The following is a 25000-nucleotide window of genomic DNA, read 5'->3' on the forward strand; positions in this document are numbered from 1 at the left end:
GTAATACCCCCCCCCCCTCCTCCCTCTCTCTCTCTCTCTCTCTCTCTCTCTCTCTCTCTCTCTCTCTCTCTCTCTCTCTCTCTCTCTCTCTCTCTCAGATACGGAGATATGGTTTTGGATACTATGGGTTGTTGTTTACCTTATCTCACATTGTCCAAATATTTTAGAACAATAGAAATCTTAAAATAACGATTGCCATGCCCGTATCATCAACTCGCTGACACGCTGTCACTGTTACATTAGCATGATTTTCTGTTTTCTTACGTATGATCCCACATGAACGCCGAGTGGTTGAAGATCGTGTATAAACACCTCTGTGAATGTCTTGTTTTATTTCATAGCCGCGGGGTGTCATGTTATTTGTCAACAGGTACCTTTTACTCGTGGAGATAGCAGTAAACACTTCTGTTTATTCCTGTCATTTATCATTTTACTAGAACGACATGGCTGATGGTGAATATCTAAAGACGAATATCTGTGCGAGAGAGAGAGTTCAGAGGATATTTAACCAAACTCGTGAAATGCACTAATATTAACAGGCTTTAATTAACTCCAATGAGAGAGAGAGAGAGAGAGAGAGAGAGAGAGAGAGAGAGAGAGAGAGAGAGAGAGAGAGAGAGAGAGAGAGAGAGAGAGAGAGAGATGTTATTATGTACAACATGACAACTTGAGATTCACAAAAAGAAGCAAAGAAGTACATGTGTAGTCAAACTGTTAGATTCATGTCGCGTGCCACCGGTGAGGCACGATATGCTCACATTTCGCGAACACCAAATATTATTACTGTTTTACAGTGATTCATGAGTGCATGCCATCACAACTGTGTATATGCCATTGGTTGAAACATTGTGTTACTGATCTCCTAGTGGAGTGGCGGTCCTCTTAAGGACGAACACCTGATAGTGGATCATGGAAGCAATAACGAATTTGCCTAACGTCATTTCGACTCTGCCTTGTGGCGAGATACGATTTTGATATAGGAATACGGTTTTGTCGTTTAGATTTAATCAAAACGATGTGGTTGTTTAATACATATTTGGACGTGCATGTGTGTGTATGTGTGTGGACCTGCTGCAAGCACTTTACTCGTATATATATAGACATATATATAGACATATATATAGACATATATATAGACAGTAAAGTACTCTTATAACGAACCAAAAGGGACCATGATAGTTCGTTATAGCAGTAGTTCATTGTACGCATTTGCATAAGTTGGGCATTAATATATATGAAAATAAAACGGGAATTTACGATCAGTTCGTTCTATGTAGTAGTTCGTTCTACGCATGTTCGTTATAAATGTACTTTACTGTATATATATATATTTAATGTTCTAGTTAATGTGGTGTCTGGTCAAGGAGCGATGTCTCGTGATAATGATGAGACCACGCCCACCAACGACATCCTCAGCGAGGACCATGTTCAGGAGAGCATTCGATTGGGTCTGGAGAATCACGTGATATGCCCCACGGGCTGGACGCCCGCTGTGTGGCAAGTGTCGGCTATGGGGCTGGATGAACCCATCTGTTTGCGAATAGTGAACGACTCGAGGTCGTGGGAGGAATCACGTGACGTCTGCAGACAAGACAGGGGATTCCTGGTGAAGTTGGAGTCGAAGATACAGATAGGGACTTTGTCTCTCAAACAATGCATGGACGATCTTGGTAAATCATTTCTCAATGTTTCTTATCTCAGTGCTGGGAGTGGGGCAGGGTTTCTGGTGAAGTTGGAGTCGATATCTCGATTGTCAGTCGGGACTATCGATGTCAATCAAAAACGTCAATAGTGTATAATAACCATGTACACCAATCATACGTTTATGCTGTAACTTTTGTGTCTGGTTGCTCATTCAAAAAAGTGCCTTTTGTATTTCAAAATTGCCCTTTTTGTCTATTGGAAAAGTCCCTTTATTATGATTTTCTACTCCTAATTGTTTTAAGCTGGGTGTAGCCCGGTACTCTGACTACATTGTGTTTTATTTATTTATTTAATATAAACATATTTCAGGAATTCAGTCGTACTGGTCGGGGCTGCACGAAGAGGGATCTAAACTGGTGTGGGATGAACTACGTCCATCTGTGGTACAGACATTCGCTCAGTACGTAATAACCAGCATTCAGTAGCTGCATCTTTATAGTAACAAACACACCACCGGTTTGGGTTTTCTAAGCTACAGTAGTCTTGGGAGTGCTCGTTCTCCTACAGGGATAAAATATCCTGTTACGGATCTCCTATGGAGTGGCAGTCCTCATGGGATGAGTACCTGATAGTGGATCATGGAAGCAATCACGACTTTGCCTAAAATGTCCTTTCGACTCTGCCTTGTGCAGATATACGATTTACCATGCAGTATAGGATATTATAAAGAGCACACATACACAAATATATGAACGAAAATAATTATGTTAACATATGTTTTAAGTTATATTGCAATATGTGGCAGAAACAAATATGTAAATGATGTAATGTATCAATATATGCTTAGTCAAATATTAAATTAAGACTCACTACTTAGTACTATTGCATTTTATTGTTATACTTTTCGTGACTAGTGTTTGTTATTTAACCCTAGATATATATCTTTATTTCAGACCACAAGTCGGGCATGACAAAGTTAAACGAGGGTGGTTATGGAACAGAACGACATTTGAAGATATTGACGATTCGTGTGGAATGGTTTCTGTGAAACGTGATTTCTTCAGTCTGGGCAGAAACCGCAGATCAAACAGGGCAAGCGATCCATCAGAAATATTCAAACGAAAATCTGTTCAAAGGAATCGAAGATCTAAAGGAAATAGGATATGGTTTGAAGGAAGGAAGCGAAGATCTGCTGAAGAAAAACAGGCTTTTGGCAGAAGGAAGCGAAGGTTTAACGGAAGAATACGAAGATCTGACGGAGATAAGCGATGGTTTGGCGGAAGGAAGCGAAGGTCTTCCAGACAGAAGCAGGGTTCTGACAGAAGGACGCGAAGATCGGACGGAACAAAACTGAACCTGGGGTTTGGACGTCTCGGAGATATGGATGACAACTTGAACAATCCTCTCAACATTCCCGGAGATCACGACCCGTCAGAAAACAACTCCCCAAACTTAATGTTTCTTCAACACAGCAGACAGAATGCTAAAAACAGATTCCTCGGCCAGTTGCTAAAACATCACCATCTGCGACAACAACGAAAACTGCTGCAGCAGCAGCAACAACAACAACAAAAAGCACAAAAAGACCACAATGGACAAGTAATTGCACAGAACGCCAGTGAGACCACTACATCCACGGTGGTCCCAACAACGTCTTCACAGACAACCGATGCTATTGGAAATGATGGTGGATTTGAGGACCCATCTCAATCATCTCAGGAGAAACACAACGTCAAAAGAAGCACAGCACGGCGTAATGAGATAACAACACCTCCTACTGTTTCTAACACGACTTCAGCGACGCCAGGGTCTAGTGGTTTAGACTATACGTCACAGACATCAACACGTGTTAACACTGTCCCGACTAGCACTGCTCAGTCGACAACACAAGCATCAGTTGTGACTTCGTCTAATGCACAAAATGGTCATACAATACGTGGAGACTCAGTATCGACAGAAACATCAACATCATTGCCAATCTATACGACATCAGAACCAATAAACAAGACATTAGATGTTGATTCATCTGAAATCAGTGAAAATGCCACAAGTAGCCAAGATATGTCTCTCGAAGAGAAAGATCTAGCACTAAAAATTAACGAAACGTCTACTTCTAAAACAACAACAACGTCATCATTTACAATAATTATAGCCGCCACTGTTACTACTGCTCCAACAGATCACGCTCAGACGGTCAACGCGTCTTTTAGTTCAGGGAGTAGCACAACAACCACCCCACAAACACTTGACCCTTCAACTATTACAGGCTCCCCCACAAGATCGACTTCAGGTAAAATAACACCTTCTTCAACTACTTCTACAACTTCCAAACACACAATTTCTAGGACAACAACCTCCAGTCCACCATCTTCCAAAGCATCAGTTTCCAAATCATCAACTTCTGGATCAACAGCGTCCATTACAGACCATATTACTCCCGTGCCCACCAGACCCAGCTCCTCCACAGCTGTGACAGATTCTGACGATGACGACGATGACGCAATACCAACAGCAGTGAAGACAACAGCTAGTCCAGCAACATTACGTGGTAGTGCAGCTACCCCGCCACCAAAATCTGAGGTGCTGAAGTTTTCGAATACTCTGTTCCCGACCAGCTTCCACACCGCCGCGGCTACAGACTATATCAAAGAGCTGGCTGAACGACTGGCCTTCACCAAGACTCCTGCCCTACAACACAGTCTGGAGGCGAAGATGAATCTCCAGGACTGTTCGGAGAGACACGCGTCGGTCTGCTACAAACAGCCAATTCGCTACCTCGGGAGGAGTGAGTTACTTTGACCTTTCTGGGCACACGTTTTGAGGGGTGGGTGCAAGGAACAGAAAGAAGTGAGATGAACGAAGAGTAAACAATAATATTACTCACAAAATGGGTACTTTTCCAAAAGAAAAATATGTCTAAAAGTTGCATTGTTTCAACTTAATCGAATATACAAAAAAAAAAAAAACGAGACAAAGAAATCAAGAATAATGTGCATATTATATTCATAAATATCTGTGGCTTTTGTTTGTATAAATAGAGAATAATACATTCATGTCCGTCAGATACTATTTATCATCTTATAGTAGAGAATAATACATTCGTGTCCGTCAGATACCATTTATCATCTTACAATAGGGAATAATACATTCGTGTCCGTCAGATACCATTTATCATCTTACAATAGGGAATAATACATTCGTGTCCGTCAGATACCATTTATCATCTTACAATAGAGAATAATACATTCGTGTCCGTCAGATACCATTTATCATCTTACAATAGGGAATAATACATTCGTGTCCGTCAGATACCATTTATCATCTTACAATAGATAATAATACATTCGTGTCCGTCAGATACCATTTATCATCTTACAATAGGGAATAATACATTCGTGTCCGTCAGATACCATTTATCATCTTACAATAGAGAATAATACATTCATGTCCGTCAGATACCATTTATTTTACAATGAGTTGTGTTAAAAGGTATCTAACGAGCGAAAGCGAGTTTTTTAAAATACGTTTTTAAACAACGAGTTGTAAGATAAATGGCATCTAACGGACACGAATGTATTATTCTATTTCTAACATATCCTCAAAAACCAGGTTTTAAGCAAAATTTAACATCTTTTTTTTACTAAAATTTATTTACAGCCCTTAAACGTTGAGCTAATTACGCGTCACAGACAAATTATTGTCAGGTTAACTATACGTCACAGTGTAATCTTTTATTGGATGTATGACACTGGTGACCTGGTCATCTCCTAGAAGCAGCCAGTCGTATGTCTTAAAATTGTTAGCACACGTACATGTGTAACCAAGTATGTGTTATAAAAAAATAACGAATAATATTCTCACACCAGGTGTGTAAGAAAATTGTTTAATTACGACCAAGGCTCAAAGACAGAATCCAGACTAACGCCACACAAACTGTTTGTAGCCTTGACGTACGTATTGAGTCTATAATTGTATATGTATAATATTGACAACAATGCATGTAATCCCAAACCATTAGTCTAAGGAATCGTGTATTTGAGAAATGTTCCTAATGTCTTTCATTTCAGCACCACTCTGTGGAGAAGGCTGGCTAGGACACCCGGATGTAGATAAATGCTACGTGGTGAACGCGTCTCCGTTGTCGTTTTATGATGCACATCAGCAGTGTCTCGCACAGGGAGGCGTCATGGCGCACGTGGACTCCGACTTCTACGGGAACGTCACGGCACTGGCGTTGTTGTTCTACCGCGCCAGAACCAGGATAGGTGTGTTATGTTTGCAAGTCTAGTAAGACTATTTTAGTGCAGCTTGACTACATCTGTATAAATGTCTTTTTACACGAAATTAATACATTAAAGAGAGAATACTACACGACTGGCCGATAGATTCCATTCATCTTACAGGTTTTGTAAAACGCATCTTACAAGTGAGGGCCAACGAGTTGTAATCTAAATGATATCTAACACACACGATTGTAGTATTGTATTTGTTACAGGTCTCTAAAATAACTTAAACGACTTTTCCGCCTATGGCCATAGCGCTTGTAGTTAATGTATGCGTCTCAAAGAAATCAAGTTCTTATATGTCATAGAGTAATCGATTTCGACTGTGCATTTGTTCATTGGATGTATGGTAGTAGTGACCAGATCATCACCTATGAGCAGCCAGTCATGTCTTAAAATTGTTATCACACGTATATGTGTCAAAAGTATGCGTTATCAAAAATAACGATTGATGTTCTCAGCAACGGGTGTGTAAGAAAATACAATTTCTATAAAGAAAAGATATTTATTCTGCTTTTAGAGCATTTCTAAACACTGAATCCATAACTACTACTTAGAAATAGAGAAGAACATTGCTAGAATATATACATGTTTTAGTATCTTCTGTCATGTTTCATGGTTAACTAACTCTTGCCTCCATTTATAGTTCAACTATCGCGACTCATTGTAACTGAAAACAATTGAAGTTACTATTGTGTTTAACTGTAGTAATTTATATTTTCAGGAACCTTTGCTTGGGTTGATTTACAGTCCACAAACAAATTAAAGCTAAACGGCAGCTGTGCGTATTTGGATGACTTCACGCTCAAGGCATTTCCATGCACTACGTTTTTACCATCGGTCTGTGAAAAAGCACCACGCTATTTCCGTAAGTTGTAAAATTTTGTATTAATATTTACGGTATTTCGTTAATTTAAAAAATTTGTGTTACTATTCACGAGATATCCGTAAGTCCAAAACATTTAGTTGACTATTTATGATGTTTTCATCAATTTTAAACATTACGTTTTGCTATGTATATATACATACATACACACACACACACACACACACATACACACACACACACACACACACACACACACACACGCGCGCGCACATACACACACACACACACACACACACACAGTATTACCTCAAAATACAATTTTAACAAACCTGTACGAATCTATGATCAATATGTATATTACTTCAAAATACAATTTTAACAAACCTGTACGAATCTCTGAAACAAGGCACGGCAGTTTTAACAAACCTGTACGAATCTCTGAAACAAGGCACGGCAGTTTTAACAAACCTGTACGAATCTCTGAAACAAGGCACGGCAGTTTTAACATTGTGTAAATGTAGTATTGTATAGCAATGACACAACTATAATAGTACATATGCTTAACGTCGTTATAGTTGCCGTGGACAGCGTGCAGCCTGTGTTTGACGATGACGACGTGGAGAACGTGTTCACGTCGTACAATCTCCCCGGGTCGCTGCTGTGTCCGCTAACGTCCAGTCTGCCAGACCAACAGGTCACGTGGGTTAAAGACGGGACGGTCATTCCGGAAATACGAGTCAGGGAGAGTTACAGAAACGGTTTTAACTCACGTGAGTTATCAGTCCATTTCATTTCAAGTTATTTTTGTGTTTATATCCAATTAAGATTCAAACACGCTGTCCTGGATACACACCTGACCTATCTGGGCTGTATGTCCAGGACAGTTGGTTAGTTATTAGTTGTTAGCGGTTAGTGTGAGAGAGAAGAAGTGTAGTGGTCTTACACTTACCCAAAGAGTCATTAAACCTCGTTCTGGTAGGAGCCGGTACCGGGCTGCGAACCCAATACCTACCAGTCTTATGTCCGATGGCTTAATCACAAGACCACCGAGTTTGGTTTATCAGTACAGGACCTATCTGTTGGGAAGTTGAAGGCGGAGGGTGGAGGTGGGTGGCTGGAATCTTGGGTTCGTTGTTTTTCCCCACCTTACTTTTAAAATGATAGATTTGTTTTGGTAAACTATGTTTGAATTATTCATTTTCCATTTCAGTTTTTGTAGTAATTTCATTTAATTTACATCCGTTTTGGAATATAATTTTAAAATCACGGCTGTTTGTTGTTCCATGCCTAAATAATAAAAAGACACTGCTAGTAATTTGGCGAACTTTGTTTTACAATGTGTACCAATTTGCATGTATTGTTAGTCATTCAAATTACAACAAAATAAAGCACAGTGGAACTTGATAATTTTAGGTTCAAATTTGTCAAATATATTTGCCAATTTGGTGTATTATAATAATTACATATTTGCCAATTTGGTGTATTATAATAATTACATAAACACTCTTCTCGACTATAAGTATTTATGTTTTTGTTTGTTCAGGAAACCTGCGCCTGGACTCCACCCTAGCACAACGTCTAGGGCGGTCACCGGGTGAGGTGGTTCACCCGTCACGGCTACAGGGGCTCTACTGGTGCCAGATGTGGTTAAACAGACCGTACCGGAAAATCAAGTCGAACAAATTCCTCGTCATTTTTAACGGTAAGCATTCCGTCTGTAAGACATCAGTAGATGGAAATAGGTAAAACTGGTATACATATTGTCTAAGACGGAAATGAAGGGGGTATAATTTATTGCTTAATAGGGGCTTATTTTATTTCAAACATAATGTCAACGAATAGGCTACTTTTTTTACATTAGCAGCAAAAAACCCTCATTAAATTGTATGTGCATTTTCTCGGAAAGGGAACAACACAAAGAGACAGAACAGTTTTAATATCGAAGAGCTGTGTTGAGCTATGAGGAAACAGGCTGCATTTTCACTCTGTTTAAATATGTATATTGGGATTGTGAGAGCTAGTGACGTTGTGTCTTGTCTGCAAACAACAACAAAAAAGCGCCACCTTACAAAACACAAAACAAAAGCAAACCTAAAATTTCCAGAATTTCGCGAAACATATCCGAAATTGATCAGTAAAATATCATGTTTGTTTTTTATCCTAGTAAGATGATCATCATTTTCTTCAACCCCAAACCCTCGTCTGATACATCTGTCAATATACGATAGAGTAATTGCTAATGCCATTTGTTTCGTATTCATTGTTGTTGTTGTTTTACAAGATTATAACCAAGAGCATGTCACTATTTTGATGAAGTTTTGCACGTGTCGGTAAACATGTACATGCCATTTCTCGTTCCTGCCAGCACACCACGATTGGTATACCAAAGGCCGTGGTGAGTGCCATCCTGTCTGTGGGATGGTGCATATAAAAGATCAACTGGTACTAATTGAAACATGTAGCTGGTTCCTCTCTAAGACTATATGTCCGAATTACCAAATGTTTCACATCCAGTAGCCAATAATTAACACATCAGTGTGCTCTAGAGGTGTCATTAAACCAACTAACTTTTTCATGTACCTGTTATTAAATTACATCTTCAGATGTTTTAACACTGCACGGCGTGGTCAACACAAAGGGCATACCCCTGTACGACGCGGCGCTTCTCAACTACATGAACGCAGAAACCGGAATCCCCGTAACCATGTCACGTGACCTGTCAACCATCAACCAAAACATCTTCCGCTCACTGCTCCGTCTGTTTACAACTGTGGGCGATATAGACAGCGTTGTGAAACATGCTGGGTACGTTAGTGAACCAAGACTGGTTTTTGTCGCTTCCTAATATAGTTGTTATAATTGGAATGGATGAATGAATAAATCAATGTTTAACGACACCTATACGTTTTTAAACAATGAGTTGTCAGATAAATGGTATCTAAAGGACATATCTTCGAAAAACCTAACTTAAAATATATTTACTAGTAAACGGTTTTTTTAATATATATATATATATATATATATATATATATATAAAAGTTATTTACTTTGCTAGTCTGCACATGCGATTCACAAATCACTTTCGGTAGTGTTAATTGCATTGGATGGTTAGGTTATGACGTATACATTACCATTATCCAGCAGCCAATCACATGTCATTAAATCAAGTTTCAACATCTGCTGGATATCGCTGTGTGATGTCTGAAATCTCAAATGGGAGCGGAAGAATATTGTTTATAATATTGTTTATTCAGAAATATATTGATAATATAGGACAACATTTGGTTGTGTATCAGATAAATCAACATCCCTGCTAATACTGTTACAGGTCCTGAGTACATTATATTGGTTGTGATGTTTTCAGCGACGGGTATTTAAAACAAAACTCAGTGAATATCTTCTGTGTTTTTCCCCTGCTAACAGCCCTGAGTCTGGGGAAGTGAGTTTCTACGTGCATCTCAGTCTGAAGCATCCGGTGTTGGACGATGTCAAAGATAAAATAGTAACAGCTTACCTGGAGCGATTTCACGACGTGCTCACCACAATGGACTTCAACATATCTCGACAGTGGAACGTGGAACGGCCAGTTGTCAGCAATATACGCATCCGTAGAACAGGTAGGTGCATATGTACATACTTTTAGGTATGTGGGTTGTGGGAATGTGTAATGGTGGGGTTTTGTAAATTTTGTAAACATACTGGAATACAGTGTACAATGCGAAAAGCAAATGTGTGTTTGTTCCCCACAAAACACAGACAGAAAGACAGACAGACAGACAGACTTGCTGCTACATAAAGTACTGCATGTGGGATCGCGAGAAGACTATTGTCGGCAAGCTGATGTATGTTTAGGTGTGTTCTTTTTGTGAAAAAAGAAAAAAAGAAGTTCAAATTGAAAGTTGTTTCGTGTGTTTTGTTTGATTGTAGTTTTTATGACATTGATATTCACACAGATGCCTGTATTCGAGACGAACTGACAGACAAAGACACTGGTCACAAGGCCCACTTTGAAACCACAGCTGTCGGTCAGCGGGCAAACAGCAAGGATGTATGTGGTACGTATTCGCGTATACCTGATATTATCACTGTTGTGACAGTGAATCATGAGTGCAGGTCAGTTTTACTGTACGCATTCTAATGAGCTCTGTTCGGCACTAGTTTTGATTTAGGAAACTAGGCTGGGAGTGGCAGTCCTCTTTGTGGTGGTGCATGACGGATTATCTTCCCGGCAGTGGCTCTCCTCCTGTAGGCAACACACTAGACAGAGATGCATGCACTTCATTACTATTTTGACAAATGTCAGTTCGACTCTGCATTGTGCATAGATACGGCCCTGATTGCGGTTTTGTCGTTTCGATTCTATGCTCCACGACACGGCGAAGAGCACATACGCTTTGAACAATAATTCTCCTTGTAGATGTAGTAGGATTAAAAATACCAAACAGTATTGTTCTTGAAGAACATTTACCTTATATATTCCAGTTTTTAAAAATAGAAATCAGATTTGTAGGAACCTGGGACGAAAATGTACGATTCTGTCCTACTCTATACAAATAAAGATACAAAATTATGTAGTTTGTGTCCCCACCCCGACTAGAGACTGCGCCCCCCCCCCCCCCCCCCCCTCACTAGTGATTGTGGCACTCCAAATGTCGTTCCTATGGGCCTACTAAAACAATATGAAACATTTTCGCTGCATTTGCCACCTAAATTCTACATTTTTCACTTATCATGTAACATTTCGAATATGTTAAACTATCGTATGCTTTTTGTAGGCGCAATACCTGCTGGATTTGCGGTCTGCAAGGGAGACTATGAGACTGGTGCATTCTGGGATTTGTGGCATATTGACTCCACGTGTAATCTGCACGAGAACACAGAGCTGTTCATCACCCCGTTCAGCTCTCTGCCGAAGGAACCTTTCATGGAACTCGATAAGGTCACTAAACTGTCACTTAAATAACCGCTGCTATCAAAACCATTTTAATTGGAACATGATTAGTATTTTAAGCAATTAAGATAACAAAAATATATTTATTCTTTTTTTTGTTGGGTTGATTTGACAAGACCTGTGATGTAATTTAATGAGCTGGCTAATAGACATTGAACACTCTTAATGACATTAAAGTGATGGACATGGGTTACTTTTAAGACAGTTGTGATATAATTTAATTTGTTGGCAGATGGAAATTTAAGGCTTAAATATTAGTCATTGAAATGAATGTGCATAGTAGTTTAAAAACACTTGTGGTGTAACTTGATATCTTGGCAGGTGGAAATTCAAGACTAATATTCTTCATAGAAACAATGAATTTGGGTTGGTTTAAGAATTGTATCATATAATTCGATGTGTTGACAAAAAAAAGTTTGTTTTATTTAACGACGCCACTAGAGCACATTGATTTTTAATCTTATCATCGGCTATTGGACGTCAAACATATGGTCATTCTGACACTGTTTTTAGAGGAAACCCGCTGTCGCCACATAGGCTACTCTTTTTTACGACAGGCAGCAAGGGATCTTTTATTTGCGCTTCCCACAGGCAGGATAGCACAAACCATGGCCTTTGTTGAACCAGTTATGGATCACTGGTCGGTGCAAGTGGTTTACACCTACCCATTGAGCCTTGCGGAGCACTCACTCAGGGTTTGGAGTCGGTATCTGGATTAAAAATCCCATGCCTCGACTGGGATCCGAACCCAGTACCTACCAGCCTGTAGACCGATGGCCTGCCACGACGCCACCGAGGCCGGTCGATGTGTTGACAAATGAAAAATTAAGGACTGCATTGCGTGCGTTGGTTACATGGGTTGGTTTTACGATAGTTGTCATATAATTCAGTGTCTTGACAGGTGGAGATGAAAGCTCTAACGTCATTGAAGTGATAGACGTGGGTTGTTTACATGGTTTGGTTTTAAGACCAGAGGCGGATCTAAAGGGGGTGGGGGGAGGGCAGGGTCCTGGACCCCCCAAAATTTTGCGACAATTATAATTTTATTATATATTAATTTTTATTTTCTTTACGATCCCCTCCAAACCTCCCCCAAAAGTCCCCTTGGCATTCTGCCTCATGTCACTGGGGCCCCCTAAATGGATTTTTCTGGATCCGCCACTGTTGTAATGTAATTTGGTCTGTTGACAGGTGGAGATAGAAGACTCCAATGTCATAGATGTGATGGACATGGGTGGTTTTAATACCGTTGTGATATAATTTGGTGTGTTGACAGGTGGAGATAGAAGACTCTAACGTAATAGAAGTGATGGACAAACTGGAGGACATTCTGGAGAAGACGTCGGAGTTGACAGAAGCCGATATTGACAAGTGTGCACAGGTGATGAAGCGTATCGTAGAAGTGAACCCAAGCTCAGAACAGGTGAGTCATTCAGAGTATTTGATGTAGAGACAAATAATATAGAGTCAGGTTACTACACTAAGTGACCTTCTGCTGAATTCCCATAGAATATACTACGATCTGAACACAGATTGACGGTTGACCTCATTGGCATTTCAGCAGTTGTCAGGTAACATAACTATATCTTTGACAGTCAAATGTGTGTATAACGACCACCCACAGAAAGTCTTCGTAGAGACGTGACCCTCTTTCAGTATATATTTGGGGGTGGCGTGGTTACGGTCTAAATTACACCTGTAATTGAATATCTAGCAGTTTTAGATCAGATGACGTAACCACTACGCCATACAGCTTCAAATTATATTATTAACAATGTTTGAGTTGGGCCTAGTATGTTGAACAACTTGTGTCAGATCCTTTTCATATTCTAATGCAATAAAAGCTGATTTCAGTCAAATTAATTATTCTGTTTTATGTTGGTAATATATACCTTAACTTTTTGACAACTCTAGGTTGGGAAGCAGCTGGTTTCCACAGTAAACAAGATCCTGGATCTGGGAGACACTGCTATGCACAAGGCTGAAATGAAAACGAAGGCCGCTTCTACCATCATCAACAATCTGGAAGAGTTTGCAAGAAAATCGGATCTGGGCAGAATAACTCACGCTCGCTTTGTGTCTCCCAACATTGCTGTGGAGATGTGGGACCTGCAGCAAGGCATGAAGCCTGTGATTGGCCTAGGGGCGTCCGTCGCCGGTGACTGGAACACGCCCCTGTCCCAGCCGCGCATTCTTACAATCAGGGACCGATCGGACGACATGTTGATGACGTTTGATGTGGCCATAGAACTGCCCATTGCGCTGGTCACAGAGAGAATGAATGGTAAACATTTCAACAATGTGCTTTGTTAACGTGTTTGTCGAAGAAAGTATTTGTATCTGATATCGCTTATTTTTGTAAAGTGTTCAATGGATGAATATGAACTTTGTAAAATGGTGTTGTTTGACAACATTCATTTTGGGTTTGATTAAAGAAATGACAGCTTAAGGCACCTCGAAACTCTCAAACTAAAAGGTGTTGTTCTGTTCTAATTGAAGTACGTAACGTTTGCTTCCCTTCTACCGGCTTTCTTCGGTCTCCTTTGAAGTTTTGTTTTCTGTCTTCATGAAATTACTACTCTTGTCTTTCAATTCAATTCCGTTGGCTATTCATGTACATATCCAGTTCTTGCCTTTTCAATAGAATGAGATGCTTGTTATATAAGGTCATAATTTAGGATGTGTGTGTGTGTGTGTGTGTGTGTGTGTGTGTGTGTGTGTGTGTGAATAACAAGTGTGGCTAGAACTGTTTTACGAAATAAACAAAAACCCAGGAAAAACTTATAAAAAAAACTATTATTAAAGTATTAAAAAACAAATGTTGTAATTGCATTTTGTATTGTTTTCTGTGCAGCTGGTACGAACATAACTCGGCTGTCAATGATCATTTATCGGAAAGTGGGCTTGTTCACATCTGTCGCTCCTCTTTCCAACAACAGCCACGACGTCATCAACAGTGCCATCATCGCGGCCAGCCTGGGTGGCAAGAAGATAGTTGGTCTCCAGGATAGCATCCGCATGGTCTTCAAACCTTTCAAGGTATTATCAGTGTAGTTTAATCTTTCAGTATGGAAGCAAATATATGTTTTGACGGCTTCAATGTCATGCAATATACCGACACCATAAACAAATACGAAAAACTACAAATAGTGATTATTACTTGCACATTCAGTTTTCTATTTTAGGACAGGACCAGTCACTTGCAAACGACGAGATGTGTATATTGGGATTTCCATCGTAGTGGGTGGTCTAACGAAGGATGCCACTACAACGGCACCAAGTTCGGGAAGGAAATTTGTGTTTGTGATCATCTGACTAACTTCGCCATTCTGCTAGTGAGTTTCTATAACATGAATACTGTTATTACTACCGAGTTTTCTTTCTGTTAATAAAAAAGGTATAAAGCAAAATCTAGCTTGGATAAGGTTTATGTTTTCATGACGTTTTTTTCTTAAAATGTAACAGAGTTCAGTGGATAGACAATCCGCGATGGGTTGTGATGGATCAGGCCTGCTTGATGGACTATTTGTATTATTTTCCAGTCCAATCAATGTCCCAAGACTGGTTTGTTTAAAAAAGGACCATGATATGTCTTATCTTTACTGTGGGCTGTTATATATATAAACATTGCTACTAATTAACATAAAGAGCAACTGAGGAGATTTTGTCCATGGCCAAACCTAGTTAAAAATAACTAAGTGGTGGGGAAGCAAAAACAAAGAGACACTTTATGGCATTTGTCTGGGGTGCAAGTTAGCCTGGCCCATCTGCCCTTCCTTGTTTAACAACAATTGATTGATAAATGTAATGGAGAAATGAACGTACTTTATTTGCTAGGATTTCTACGGGCAGAGAAAACCGATTGCTCCGGATCACGAGCTGACTCTGAGCATCATCACGTTGGTTGGACTGTCCCTGTCCATCCTCGGTCTGTCCCTGACCGTCATCAGCTTCATATTCTTCAAGTACGTTTTGTGAATCAGCTAATACAATCATGTTTAAAGACATTACGTCATTTGCTTAGCACAAGAATAGTGATGGTCAAAATACGACGAGAGTATGCAACCAAATTAATATTTTTTTTTGTAGTTTATCCAGTGTTATGTTCCAAGTACATTCTTATCTTTACTGATTTTTAGATTTGAATAATCAAATAATAATCTTGAAATTTATTGAAATTAAATTAAAAGAAATGTTATCTGTTTTATAGTTATGATGTTATTTTTGTGATTTTATCCACTTAATGTTAAAACTCACCTTGACACAGCTCGTTCTTGGTGATTAATGGAAAGACTGTTACTATGATGTAAACCTGGCACCTATCATCTATGAGACCGATGTAGTTACATTCATAATATAATACTCTGAAGGCAATCAATCAAAATTCAGAAAGATGCATTATTTCTTGCTAGTTAATGAATATGCATTTCAATTGGATGTGCTTAATATTGGACTATGTTATTTTTGTTGCACTATAAGTATTGTAAACTTAGCTTTTAAATAGTTTTGACGAACCATTTATTACATTGTACTACCACAGGAAGCTGCGCAAAGGTCGTGCTCAGCTGACGTTGTTCAACATGGCGCTAGCCCTAGTTGCCGCGAACCTGGTATTCCTGGTTGGCATCAAGCAGACGTCCAACTACGTCATCTGTCTGTTGGTGTCCATGCTGCTGCACTACCTGCTGCTGGTGGCGTTCATGTGGATGCTGATCGAGGCAGTGCTCCAGTACTTCACGTTCGTCAAGGTGCTCGGCTCCTACATCTCGAGATACACACTCAAGACGCTCATCTCGGCATGGGGTACGCCTCCTTTTATATGCCAGGCTTCAGAGTTTTGAACATATCCAAGCGCTACGATATCGTAATATTTAAAAACACAAAGTGTCAATTGGTAGGATTCAAACCTACTGCACCGATTCGCGTGGCATTTGAGAGCCAACTTAACCGAAGTCTTCCACAAAATACAGAATCCCAATTAACCGTAGTTAAGAATGCGTACTGGCAAACATTTGTAATAAGCGTTGACGTCACAACCACGTATGTCATCGCCTACGATGGCTGTACGATATCGTACTGCTAAGATAACTTCGAAAATATGGACCCATACATGTTTTTCCTTCTGTTTCTTCTCTTTGTAATTTGGAACAGGTTAAATTATTGTTTTTGTCATATTATTGGTAAACATATTTGTACTGTAAAATTTAGGGAAGATGCTTTAACATCAATCTAATTAAAATTAGCTCCACTATTACATGTGGATCTAACACCAGCCAGTTGGAGCTTATGTCCACCAATCAAAACCTTACTTGCAGAATCCTGCCATTGATTTAAAAATAATTTGAAAACATTCCGAATTATCCTGAGGGTATACATGTTTCGTGTGAATTACGAATGCCATAAAACATGTTTTATTTTATAAAATAAATAATTTGTAATGTAAAACTGAAGACTGATTTAGTTTTAGTTTTTTTATAACTAAATAAATAAATATATATTGGTATGGTTCGCTGTACTGCGGCCACTAAAATAGACTCTCCCGATATTTTTTGAATTTGTAATGTTACCTGGACATTGGGGACTACGCAGTGTTGTTAGTTTTGAATCACTGGCAGGATTCTGCAAGTAAGGTTTTGATTGGTGGACATGAGCTCCAACTGGCTGGTGTTAGATCCACATGTAATAGTTGAGCTAATTTTAATTAGATTGCTTTAACATAGGCTATTGTCAGTTGGCTAATTCCAAAACCGTTTATTTTTTGTATGACAGCAATACATATTGTTTAGACCTCAAATGTAAAACATAAACTAAGTGAACTAGTTTCTAATTGTATTTCTAAATTTACTGATTACGGTCTTGTTAATCAAATTATATGGATGTCATGATGACAATGAGGGACTAATTTACACTGTATTTAAACAGTATGGACAAGACTGGTGGCTTTATATAAACATTTATACAAAGAATCTAGCAAAATGCTTTGTCTAGATTGTATTTATGTTACAAATGAATTAAAATTTGCTAAAAACAATCATCCTAAACAATGTTCCGTCCAGGTACAGATGGGTATGAAGCCTATTTTAGAAGACTGGGCGGATTAGAACGACCGAATCAATTACTTCATTAATACTGACTCCCCGAATGTCCTTGCTATAACTAACAGATCAAGGAAATTGACCCACAACAAAATAAGTGCAGTTAAAGTCCTCGCCTTTTTTGGTATCATTGAACTAAACCAGTTAGTTATGTTGACGAAGTGTGACTGCTGAATCTGTTTTACAGACTCCTCGTTGACAGCGGCTGGTGGACGCCCCTGGGGTCATCACCAAGGCTTTAATCTTGAACTTCTAAAAAGTGTTAACCAGTGTTTAATAGTTTGATTAGCCCAGGGTCCTATCTCCGTACATATTAATCATTTATCCGTAGACGTGACACTGGTTGGTTGTTTCTGGTGTCAAAACACCCGTAGCCTGTCCGATCTAGAATTGATGATTTGCACTTTCCTAGATCACAATGACTGAACTGAAGTTTAGTTACACTCAGGTCGTAGTCTGCGGCATATGAGGACATGTTTACATAGAACAATTAATACATTGTGACAAGATGGTGAAAGTACAATAACATACATAAATACAAAAACACACAGAAAATCAGCCAGAGGGTTTGAAAGTATTTATAACTAAGTGACAAAATATAGAAAGTTTTCCCCGCACAAGAAACCGAAGCATGCAGTAATATATTGAGAAAAAACCCCCACCATGTTTAATTTACGACAGCGAATCATATATTATCAAAACAGAATATTCGTTTCATGTGCTGTTGACAGATAGTAGTATTAAACATAAATTATATCAAATGTAAATGAAATGTTTGGCAATAGAAATATATTTACATAATTGAGAGCCGTATTAGTGCACAGGCCGACTAGGCTATTGACCTTTACACCCATACCAACTCAAATAACATTGTGCTAGTTTCGTTTTACGATTATAGTTTTCTCAAATGCGTCTCTCTTTTCATTCAAACCTAAACTTATGAAGGTATGTAACCGACTAACGATGGTTTAAGTTTTTTCACTTGTCAGTCTAGCTGAATAAAAATTACAAGACAATACAATAAACTTAGGACTTTAGAACAAGATAAAATCCACTGGTTATATAATATACAAACATGTGGATGAATGAAATCAATATCATTTCAGGACTGCCGCTGATTCCGGTTATTACTGTTTTGTCCATAGACTACGACCTCTATCGCGGGAGATCTAACTAGTAAGTATCAGCAAATGCAATTCATGGGCTAACTAAAGACTTCAAGTATTTATTAACGGACACCTGTGGTATTGAAATGAAAGTAGATGTGCATTTATGTGCCTCTTTCTATCTACTTACATATAACTGGGTCTTTCGTATCGCCAATTGTTTTGATACTCTTATACGCTTAGATTCATTGTTTATAGGAAGAATGTAGAGGCAGGCTGAATATGCAAGCATTCCACTACGAATATATTTACAGTATTCGGGTCCTATACTCGATCAAGTTTTATTTAAACCATTTTACTTCATTCAAATATTGAAACCACAGACATTAAGTCACGCTTGATCTACTAACTGATAAGGTTTTAGTTAATATAATATTATTTTATTCTTTTGCTCAGTATGTCTAACACGGTTTTACTTCTGTAGCTGCTGGCTCGATCTACAGGCGTTCTACTACGCCTTCGCCCTGCCCGTCGGCGTCATCATCTTCGTCAACGTCATCATGTTCGTCGTCGTGCTCGTCAGCATCACCAGGAGGCCTGACGGTCTCCGAAACAACCAGTCAAAACACAAGAGAGCCTCCACCAATCTGAAAGCAGCTATCACTGTCTTTGTGCTTCTAGGTAATTCAGCATCGGTGACGGATGTTTTTTTCTCCCCATATTGACTTTGATTATATTAGTTAATGCTTTATGTCAACATAACAAATTGCAATTATTCTAACTTGTGTCCAGTCTTTTTGTTGTTTATGTAATAAAATATGTTTTCAATCAATCAAATTCTATGAAATCATCAAAAGGTTAATATAATGGCAAAAAACCTATTTGGAGATGCTAAGGGAAGTAACCTACCTTTCTTTTTTCAGTTTTAGACTATTGAGTTGAACAGTTATTAAAAACTTATTATTTAAATGTGATCCCAACCTAAGATTTTTAGATTTCCATAATAATTTATTATTAACCATGATCTCGATTACAGTATTACGTTGAATACGGAGTTTACTTTTGAGTTGTGTTCTTTTCTTTTTGATGTAAATAAGTTATTATTTTAAAGTAGAATTACAGCGTATTTTCTAATTTGTATGACAATGACGTGTCTGCATTTATTTATTTTCCAACAGGTCTCACGTGGACGTTTGGATATTTAGCGATTGACAACGCCCGACTTGTTTTCCAATACATCTTCACCATATTCAGTTCCCTTCAGGGCTTTTTCATCTTCATACTCATGGTTGCTCGGCGACCTCAGGTTCGCGAACAGTGGAAGGCGGTCTGCTGCAGGAAGAGAAATGAAAGGACACAGAAGAAGGTATCTCCCACCATTAGCAACTCGGCTTCATCTCGAGGCTCCGAGGGCTCATCACGAGGCTCGGACGCCTCATCTCGAGGCTCGGACGTAGGACTCCACTTCAACGGAAGCTCCCGAACTCTAATATCGACAAGTTCGTTGAGCTCCACGTGCAGCTCAATGAGCGGTTCGTATGGGAATTCTGCTTTCGTGTCCAGTAGTTTTGTGAACCGAGCGTTTAACGACGGATTTGATCCCATGTACAATGTGCATTCTCGGAGAAACAGCACACCTTACATGAACCTGTATGATAAACCGTGCGACATCAAACAGTGAGGGTTACATCTGTGAACGTTTTACTGTCTAAGGCCCCTTAAACACCATGTCTGTGTCTGGAGAGTGTATTTTGACGTCTGGGTCTGTAACTGTTATGTGTTATAAATATAATTAACTGCTTTCATAGCTTTGTATATATTTTGTTTTCTATAAACATCAACGGTATACGATTATTCCATATTGCTTAATATATATATTTTCTTATCTTAAAACGTAAGGTTCGAACATTGCGCAACTGCCAATTTGGCAGTGTGAAAATATAGCGCATGTTGTATGTCGTCTGTTGCCAGATCTGTAGTTGACGCCAGCACAGACGCGTTGTTACATTCGATTCAGTGCGTTTCATTTTGGACTGGTACCATATTCCCCAGACCCAGATCCAGATCCGGTGTATTTTGGGCCTTAATGTGTACAGTCATATAACTTTTTAAATTGTGATACTTCAGCATATATATTAAGTGTGATAGTCTATGCACAAAATCTAATTGTGACGTTCTAGTGAGTAGAATCTACAGTATGTCTTCGGGTTGTGAACCGAATGACATTAACAGACATCGTACATATCATGGTGCCATTGAATTTTAGTTGTGAGTGTGTGTTGTGACCTTCACGTACGAACGTACGTGTTTTGACCTCAATAACCTACTATCAAAACGTACCCGAGTGATTGTTACAGTCAATAAAGGATGGACGCCTTTTCGCTCTCTAAACATTGGGCATACTCTGATAACTATTAGTATATATTCGAACTAGTTTTAGTTTATAAATGAGAGCAAAACACCGATTTCACGACAATACTGAGATCAAGTCTCCGTCATCCATAAAGGAATAACCGTTATGAGAGGAGTATCATATCATTACGTCTTTCACCAATGAAAACATGCTGTGACACAGTGTTAGTAATATCTCACAACAGAAAACGAAATTCCGTATTCATGTGACTTTTCTTCCGTCAACAGTCATTTTGAATGTGTTATTTCTACCAGCGGTGTTTTACCGGTCGATAAAAGGTCACCTAGATACGGGATAACATTGGTTTTTGTAAGATCTATGACAGTGAGAAGGTGACGTATTAAGATCTGAGTTTATACAGACCGAGTATTTAGTTTGTGTATTCACTTTCTATTGCTGCGATCGACAAATTGTATTGTTCGGTAACTCAAATTAATTCTCAGTGGGCGTTAGTGGTAGGGTGTTTGCAACTTGCTTTTTACAAAATGAGTCAGGTGTATGGAGAGAGAGAGAGAGAGAGAGAGAGAGAGAGAGAGAGAGAGAGAGAGAGAGAGAGAGAGAGAGAGAGAGAGTGTGTGTGTGTGTGTTCCTTTGTGTGTGTGGTGTGTGTGTGTGTGTGTGCATACGTGCGTGCGTACATTTAAAAAAGTACCCAAAATAAATAGTAATTATTTTACCCAACTGCACAGTGTACATTCTTTATAATTCTGTAAAGAGACATTGACCCTGCAAACAGACATTTTATCATTATGTTTAAAGTTCAATTTATCTTGACATTTGGTTTGGCATCCCCTTTATAAAACAGCAATCAGCAGCTGAATAGTAAGTAAACGGGTATTGTTCGAAATCAGATTGCAGGTTATATTTAGTAAAGGTTCGTCATCGACCCCTTTGATCTCAGGTACGCACGTGCTTCATATGGTGTTTACAGTTTCAAAGTGCAGTCATATAGAAACCGTTGTTTGTATGACGAAAGGTGTTAGTCTACAAATTAATTACTATTTTTTTTAATAGTCGTTAGCCCGACTGTCGACTACAAAATAAACTAGTCGACATAATAATAATAATATAATTGCTTATAGTGTATAAATAAATGTATGATAGAACCCATCCTATATTGTACACAAATGCGATATTGAGCAAGCTATTAGTTGCGTGTGTAACTAACCTGTATGTTCTTGGTAGTACTCAACAGGTGGCGGTATCTGTATGCTGATAGACATGTAATTAGCATATCTGTACAGGTCTCCACAGTAGTGTATTATTACATAAGATACACGCGTGTATACTTTATGTTAATGCATACACGGTCGTCGTATATATATCAAGAATGATCAAATTATTTACATTGTTTTATTAATATAACTACTAACAAATTACATTGTACTTCACTGAAATAAACACAAACAAATTTTGTAAATTGTTATTGAGAAAAGATAAGTAAACTATGTTGCTTATTTAAACAAATAAGTTATATTTTGTTTACATAAAATAAAATTATGCTGTGGGTTTTTTTAATAAATACAAATTCTTTATATACATGTAGATTTATTTTAATAAATACAAATATATTATATTGTGTTTTATTTTAATAAATACTAAAATTATACATTTCACAGAATTACCATGTAAAAGTTTTGCTTGAAGCTATGTGGCACAATGAACACCATTGTCACAAGTTTACACGACAAAATTGCTTTAGTAATACGAGAGTGTCATTTTGGTTTTACCAAATTTACGGTCAGACTCCAACAACACTGACATCCAAGAATTGTGAGAAAGGTCATGCATCTGTTGAAAATAAATTAGAAAACATCACATTGGAATTATGTATTTGGAGTTCAATGCAAACATTATACAAAATAAGGTATCATGTTGTCTACGAATTCTAATAAAAGTCATGCATCAGTTGCAAAATCAATATTTAAAACTCCCCATTTACATTGCGTATTTGAAGTTCAGGGTGTACATTCTAGAAAACAAGTTATTGAGAGAAAATTAAAGAGACAGTCCTGAGTTTGCTCCCATTGTGAGATGTTTCTGACTAATAAAAGTCTAAACGACTAAATTACATACTAAATACAGATTCGTGTTTAGAATACCAGTGTCTATATATTCAATGTGCTTCTGATGTTAGGAAATACAATGAAGGTTAACCGAAAACAAACACTAGGACGAACAGAAACATATTCAATATAGAGCCTCTGATATGTTATACAGACAAATATAAACTAATATGTAATTATAATGGTTAAAACGTCTCTCTTAGTCTACAACATCTTAACGGCAGGGCAGGAAACTCGAGACAGTCCCTTTAAATACAGATTCAACAACATACACTATCTTGTAATAAAATATGTATATGTATGTATATATGCAATCTGATTAAAAATAACTCCACTGGGTCTAGCCAGTAGATCTAACAGCATTGCATGGACTGCCATGTCCAGGTGACATTTCATCTATAAATAACAATTTAAATATCGACCAATTACACTTCGCCTTTTATAGCGTTATTCGGGAGCGTACAAATTCTAAAAATATCGGGCGAGACATTGTCAAAACAGGGGTAAAGTGCAGTAATAAACTTTGGATTGTATACTAGTATAAACAGATTTTATGGCTATACCATCACGGTTTTTTTTTTAGTCTTGATGATGATGATGATGATAACTAGTTTAACGTGCCCATATACCACTAGGGTTTCGAACACGCCCATCCCGAGTCCGACCTCCGATAAGATCGGTGGCCTGACTCGGGATGTGGGGGGGGGGGGGGGGGGGGGGGGGGGGGTAGTGTTGAAAATGGGCAGAATTTTGAAAATAGCAATTAGTAAAAAGGTTAATAGAATAATTTTTAAAAAAATAATAACAATAAAAAAAAATTACAAGCCAAAAATAAAAAGAATTGACTGCTCGGCCGAATATTTATATAATTTGGAGCATTTTAGGACAGTCCAAAAATAAATAAGAGAAAGAAGAGAGGATCGGACTATTTAATAATATTTAAAAGAAAAGTAATTTCGACATAAAATTTTGAACGAAGGTTTAAATGTTTAAAGTCCAATCTATATGTCCACGTGAGTGGCCTCGTTAAGGCCGTTAGGGTGTGGAGGTTGGCCTACGGCGAACTGATGAGCGGAGAACCGGCAAAGGCGGGGATGAAGTGCTTCCATCTCTGGTCGGCGAGGATGGTTATAACACTCCGGTAGTCGTTGCCGAAAAGGGCCTTGACGATCCTGTGGATGGTGTGGCTATCCATCTCTCTAACTAGGACCGCTTGTCAGAAGACTCCTTCTCGGCGCTGAGTTAGTACCATCCCCGTCTTGCCGGCTGTAGACTTGATGGTGTGTAGCTCGTAAGCGCTTCCATCAGGCAGTTTTTTCAGCTCTGGTTCCACTAGTCCGCCCATCAGTGATGCCGGATCCGAGGTGTCCCCCTGCACGAACTTCAGGAAGCCGGACCTGATTTTCCCGATCTGAACTTTCCAGACGGCTTCCGAGTCGGAGGGGGACGGTGCCTGTGAAGGTGGAGGTCTTGCCTTGTCAGGCTGGTCGCTCGGCTGAGCGACGGCCTTCCTCTTCGCAACGGCTCCTGCCCGGACCGCCGCCTTCCGAACTGGCAAGACTGGTGACAGTGGCCAGTTACGTGTAGGCGGTGGCGTAGAGGGAGATGGAGGT

General features: G+C 38.8%; 1 protein-coding gene across 1 annotated transcript in view; it reads left to right on the forward strand.

The window, feature by feature from the left end:
• The window catches only part of LOC121369366, a 51696-nt gene extending 28801 nt beyond the window's left edge, over positions 1-22895 (forward strand). The window contains exons 3-22 of the mRNA XM_041494411.1: positions 1344-1670; positions 2014-2104; positions 2598-4429; positions 5712-5909; positions 6652-6795; positions 7332-7526; positions 8300-8458; positions 9360-9561; positions 10180-10373; positions 10710-10811; positions 11532-11695; positions 12984-13130; positions 13622-13991; positions 14562-14746; positions 14893-15042; positions 15545-15672; positions 16248-16510; positions 18909-18978; positions 19393-19589; positions 20087-22895. Of these exons, the coding sequence (XP_041350345.1) occupies positions 1344-1670; positions 2014-2104; positions 2598-4429; positions 5712-5909; positions 6652-6795; positions 7332-7526; positions 8300-8458; positions 9360-9561; positions 10180-10373; positions 10710-10811; positions 11532-11695; positions 12984-13130; positions 13622-13991; positions 14562-14746; positions 14893-15042; positions 15545-15672; positions 16248-16510; positions 18909-18978; positions 19393-19589; positions 20087-20589 (5621 nt within the window). The 3' untranslated portion in view covers positions 20590-22895. The remainder of the gene's footprint in view (positions 1-1343; positions 1671-2013; positions 2105-2597; positions 4430-5711; positions 5910-6651; positions 6796-7331; positions 7527-8299; positions 8459-9359; positions 9562-10179; positions 10374-10709; positions 10812-11531; positions 11696-12983; positions 13131-13621; positions 13992-14561; positions 14747-14892; positions 15043-15544; positions 15673-16247; positions 16511-18908; positions 18979-19392; positions 19590-20086) is intronic.
• The last annotated feature ends 2105 nt before the right edge of the window (positions 22896-25000 follow it).

The sequence above is a fragment of the Gigantopelta aegis genome, chromosome 3, assembly GCF_016097555.1.
Source record: "Gigantopelta aegis isolate Gae_Host chromosome 3, Gae_host_genome, whole genome shotgun sequence".
Classification (NCBI taxonomy): Eukaryota; Metazoa; Mollusca; class Gastropoda; order Neomphalida; family Peltospiridae; genus Gigantopelta; species Gigantopelta aegis.